The 6,000-nt window shown below is 30.6% G+C and overlaps 1 protein-coding gene across 1 annotated transcript in view; it reads right to left on the reverse strand.

Moving 5' to 3' along the window:
- LOC148611221 (kinesin-like protein KIF14) overlaps window positions 1-5,621 on the reverse strand; it is a 30,107-nt gene extending 24,486 nt beyond the window's left edge. Inside the window, exons 1-3 of the mRNA XM_088591526.1 lie at window positions 4,704-5,621; window positions 3,719-3,973; window positions 2,794-2,902 (exon numbers count right to left, since the gene is read on the reverse strand). Of these exons, the coding sequence (XP_088447652.1) occupies window positions 2,794-2,902; window positions 3,719-3,973; window positions 4,704-5,353 (1,014 nt within the window). The 5' untranslated portion in view covers window positions 5,354-5,621. The remainder of the gene's footprint in view (window positions 1-2,793; window positions 2,903-3,718; window positions 3,974-4,703) is intronic.
- Window positions 5,622-6,000: the final 379 nt, after the last annotated feature.

Consider the following 6,000-nt stretch of genomic DNA (forward strand, 5'->3'; position numbering starts at 1 on the left):
CAAAACCAGACATGTCTGTCAGCCTCAGTCAGTAAAACTGAAGAAATTTGTCCAAAAAAATGAAAAGCAACACACATACATGTTGTATATGCAGGAAACTATTATAGAGGGAATGTGGGTCATGGTCCCTGTGCTCTTTCAAATAGCCTTTGTGTAATTTTGTCAAAAGGGAAATATACATGTATAAATAATTTCAGTATGTGTGCACAGGAGCAAGTTAAAGAACTATTTCAATTAGTGAAACTGGAGATACACACAGTATTTGGAACTCCAACCTTCCTAAAAAATATGTACATTTGTATATCAATGTACTTAACAATGTACATACAGTGTACATGTATATATACCACATACTGTGATACATATACACACACAAAGTACATGTAACTGACAATATTTGTCTCTTACATGCATATGTCACTCTATTCATGCCTGTTAGTCACATTTTGTACATTCTTGTATCAATACATGTAATTTGGCTCTTTAAATTTATTTATTAGAGCAGGTGATATTGTTTGCATTTAAAAATTACCTCCAAAATAAGTCAGTTTCACATACATGTAGTGAAAGTGTTCAAATGATGGCTAACATATTATTCAAAATAAGATACATACATGTAAACCCATAATCAAAGTGCTTGATACAGTGTATGGTATTTCTGTTCTACATTTGTTAATAACATTGATTAAATATTTAAGATTTGACTTTTCCTTCTTGTTCTTAAAACCAACAATTTCAACAGCACATACAAACTTTTATTTTATTATCATGACAAATGACACCCATTTTTGCACAAAAAGACAGAATTGTAAAAGTGGTGCACAATATAACTTGTTTCCAAATGATTTCAGTCATGTTTTATTGTCATGCATTGAGATACATGTACTTTATGCTCATTTTTTTTAGAATAAAATGTGTTTAAACAGGAATGACTTCACAAGGCCAAAAATACACAATGTACAAATGTATCACTGGAAACACCAGTGATGGGGTAATCATAATCAGCTGTAATCGATTTCAAGTAACCACAAGTAATCAGTAATGGGTCACACATAATAAAAAGATGTAAAATATTCCAGTATCATTATAACAAATTGGAATTGGTAATATAGGTAATTCATCTGTGAGATATATATATGACTATTTAGACCGCTTTAATGGAAGGAAACCAATATTTATATTGTATACGACCACAAGTCTTCCTGCATACAAACATACTAAAATCAATATTTATTCAACAAAGAGCATTCCTTTAACTTTTCAAAAGTTGTTGAATAAACAAACCATTTTCTTTAAATTGTTTAAAAAGATATTAAATTATTTATTTGTTAGAAAATAAAGTGTACATAACAAAATACAAACATTTAAAGGCATGCATGCTACATAATGTACATTGTACATATGTAAGTCTTGAGATAAACCAAAGGAATACTTCAATAAAAAACACAAGCACACAATGTACATTTGTACATGTTCATGGTTGATGTCAGTTTAAAAATTCAAATATAATACAATAAAGTACAACTTTCATTGAATTTTGGAGCTCCTTTAAGTGATGCGCAAACTCAACAAATGGAACTTTCTCCATACAGCTTGTATGACATAGTTTATATTTGTTTAAATAGGGGAAAATAAAGTATGTAGGGTTTGACAATCTAGACTCAAAAAAGTCTTTGGTTACATGTATGTGTACACTTGTATTGAATGTAGATGTATATTCAGTGTTTCAGTGTTGGCTTTTTTAAAAATACTACCCATCCATTTTAAATTTGAGAAAATACAGTCACTTTTTCAATCAGGAAATATGGAAAACATTACAAAACTTTGAATTTGTACCCAAAAATCATTAATCTTAAAAAGGAAAATAAGAAAATGACAAGTGATAAATAATAATTCAGTATAATATTGAACTGAAACACATTATACTGTACTCTAACTACCAAAAAACTGTTGGGAAATACGTCATCTTATTTGGGACAATTTCAGCTGTCTTTTCAGACAAATTAGGAAACAAAATTACTCACATTGTATGTATACAAGTTTTGTACTTTTTAATTTTTCTATGTACAATGTACATTGGTACTGAAATACATGTACTGTACATGTATAATTTGGTTCATGCCCCGATACATAAACTGGGTATATTGTATAGAAAAATGAGAGTAAACATATTAAATATCTTCAATATCATTGAAGTATTGATCTACTTAAAGATCAATGTCTACAGAAGACGCTTGAAATTTTATGACAAGACAAAATTTTCATTTAAGATGTTGTCGCCCAGTTTAATGTTTGTTTTTCTATCTACCAACAATACACTCAAAAATTTATTGACAAACTTATCAGACTTAATCAACACAAGTCCATAATAGTTAAATGTCTGACTATAGATTTAAAACTAAATCACTTATCAATAGTGCATACTTCAAATATAAGAATGAAATAGAAAACAATATATTATGAGTGCTGTCCATTTAAAGTTAAACAACAGAGCTTCCAATACACCCACTTACAGTCAGTATTTTTAATTTTAATTCCACAAACAACATTGGCACTATTAGTTTTAAACTTCAAAGAAAATATGCTCTTTTAGACCACAGAGGTACAAAAAGCAGTACATGTACATGTATTTAACTATATGTAAATTGAATTCCTAAGTGTTATCTGAATGTGAGAAAAGCATGAACATTTTGAATTTTAAGGACTTTCATTGTAAGGAGTGACATGTCAATGTAATGTCTTCAACTTTGTAATTTCTTCAAATGACTTTCAATATTGGATACATGTACTTACCATTTCAGAATCTCTAGTGACTTCATGGTCTGTTCTTGAAAATAATTCTTCACAAAACCTTGGAATAATCCCCACTTCACTTAGGCATTCATTTGTCTGTCCCATTATACTAAAAAGGCATAATGATTCTTTTAACAATGCTTTCACACATTCATATACATTTGTACATAAATTATGTACACTAGTACAAATATATGTACACTTAAAGTATATATGTTAAATGACATTGTACATGTAGGTACATTTTGTATACAAGTTACAGATGTTTGTCATGTTGTCTTCTTAAAAATTCATTGATATACCATGTACAATGTATATAAAAATAATAGAAATGAATTCTGGCCCAAAAAGTTATAGCAAAATATGGATACATGTAAAGGTACAAATGTACATGTATGTACAATAGTCTTCCTTTTTACCCAAGGCCAAGAAAAAATATGTGCCTGTTTAAGGTTACAAATGTTACATTGGAAGAAAAATAGAGTGAGGAGGTAGGTGAAATAATTACTTTATGGGAGGGCTCTTTGACTTTAATATTGCTCAAATAAAAAAATGATAGTTTCATTATAAAAATACCAATGAAATGTGCTTAGGGTAGGTAGGGTAACCTTAAACAGGCAAGTCTTTTTCTCTGGCCTAATGTAAACAACTTTGATGGTTAAAATAGAAGTTTTAACTTCAAATTACATATTAAAAGATGTCTGCTCCTGGAACTTATCTCTCTGCAGTCTTCAAAGGTACTTTCACTCAGGTGGATGAAGTAAATTACAATTTTACAAATGTACATGTGTACAAAAAATAAAAAAATAGCTTTATTGTACAGAAAATCACACAGTGTATAATTGGGCACAAATTGCAAGTGAAACAATATTTAATGAAGTGAAAAATTGGCCAATAATTTAAGAATGGCAGCAAAAAATAATACCTGTAACTTTTTCCACTGCCAGTCTGACCATAAGCAAATAAACAAGTGTTGTATCCTTCAAAGGCCTTGACCAATAATGGCTGAGCAAGAAGTTTGTAGATTCGTTCTTGGTCTGAGAAGTTTCCATTCTTTTTATCAAAAGACCAGAATGAAAAATCATAAGCAAACGTATGTTTTAATCCATTGTCTTTTGTTATTGTTGTTTCTTTATCACACATAGATACAACACAGCGTACAGCAGCATTTTTCTCCTCTCTGAAAAAAAAAGACACAAAATGTACATTACTCTCATATTCATGCTCCCAAAACAAATGAAAAAGATAGAAAAAAATCTTTTACTTATTTTTAACAATGTACATGTGTAATTCATACCTATTTACAACTGTATGTGATTGTATATTTTTTAAAACAATCCACATTTTTCATTGCAAATTTCATGAAAAATTATCAGTAAAGTCATGTATGTTGTGTGAATTTAACATAGCTAATATGGAAAGATTCACAGTCTGCAAAGCATATTTTGCAGTCAAATTTCATCGAAACTATGAAGACTCTGTAAAGATAAACACTGATGGCAGTTTTGTGTACATGTACAATATATACATTAATTTGAACCTTTATTTAGCAAGTACATATACATGTACAAATGTATCTTGTGCCCCTTCATTTATATACAAAATGTATTTGTTTGTACATAAAAACTAAGAAGTAAATTTTGGAAGGGCACAGACGACCATTCAATTAAAAAAGGGCCCATGAACCAAAGATATCTGTATCATATTTAACTTCACCAAAGCCTATCAAGCTGCCATTTGAAACAGAATGAAATCCGTCCAAGTTACTTTGATCCTTACATGAGATTGATGTAAAATGTTGAATACAAAGTTCCCATGATTTCTAAGAGTTGTGTCCCTTACAGGTCTACCCCCTTAATTAAAAATTGTGTACAGTCATCTTTTAAGAATATAGTTAAACAATACAGTACCTTGAATTAAAAGGTCTTACACGAACAGCTACTGTAACACTACAGCTATCTTCCCCATTATTATCAAAATCTTCATCACTGTCATGATCCCTGCATGAAATATCCATCTGAACTGCATTGTAGCACTCTGGAGTCATTAATAATTTGTCACCTTCAGTGTACCTTCTTTTTGGAGTCTGTAAACCAGATTTCAAGGACTCTGGTGTTGACATAAAATCCAATCTGCTCATTTCAAATGTTTTTCTTGGCTCTTTCACTGGGGTTAAAAAATTTGCATTATTATATGCTTTGTCATTATTCCAAAATGAAATAGTATCCCTTACTGAATTCTCACTTGACTGACTACCTGTACTAAAACTGCATGTTTTGTCATCTGATATTGTACTTGTGTTACTTTCGTTTGCAGTAGTTGACTCATCTGATGAAGCTTTATCAAATGAAAAGTGTAATAATTCTGATGCTGGCTTAATTGACTCCACATGCTCAGTACCACCAATTGATATTTCTACTGTTTCAGGGTTAAATTTCACATGAGTTTTATGATGCTCCGAAGCAGCACTCAGTTTTGAATTCGGTACTACGGGTAACTTTCTTTTACTTCTCGCCGAAAGAACAGGTATTCCTGGAGACTTAGCTATTCTTGAAGCCATTATGGTGCCCTTTACGAGAATTTCTTCGCGTTATTTTTTTTTCGCAGACACTATCATTTCAAAAATAAAACAAACCTCCTTACGGTTCAAATGTCATGGAAATAACAAGAAGCCATATAATAACTTCCATTCTTCATTTCTTCCAAGACAAAAACATATGCAGTTTTCAAACTTTCATTGATTTTAACTTTAAAGGTCGTTTTCGGTTCAATTCATTCCATTCATTTAAATCTTCTGTTTACAAAATTTTGAAATGGCCTCCACAACTTTGACGATATCATGTAATACGTGATTTGATTGGGCAACAAAAAGGCATTTTCTAAATTTTGAAGGTTATGGTGGAACCGACCCCGAACGTAATCCGGAAATATATCGGAAATTGTAGTATCGTAATGGAACTTTGCTAACGAACTGTACTGCATGCGCTTATAATTGGCATATTCCTCACTGTGTTGAAGGAGGTCGATTACATAATAGTGGTTAGAAGAATAAATTTTGTTTTTTGTAATGCTTAAAACAATTCTCATAAAGCTATATATTAAATTAAATAAATTAATCGAACGTTGTAATTATAGTCGTGCGTCTGTCTATATGAGTTGATATTAATTAAAAAAATGACTTGACGAGAAGAAAAGCTTTATTTCCAC

This window comes from Perna viridis, chromosome 7 (genome assembly GCF_037379345.1).
Source record: "Perna viridis isolate PV_CMFRI_1.1 ecotype Kerala chromosome 7, ASM3737934v1, whole genome shotgun sequence".
In the NCBI taxonomy this organism is placed as follows: domain Eukaryota; kingdom Metazoa; phylum Mollusca; class Bivalvia; order Mytilida; family Mytilidae; genus Perna; species Perna viridis.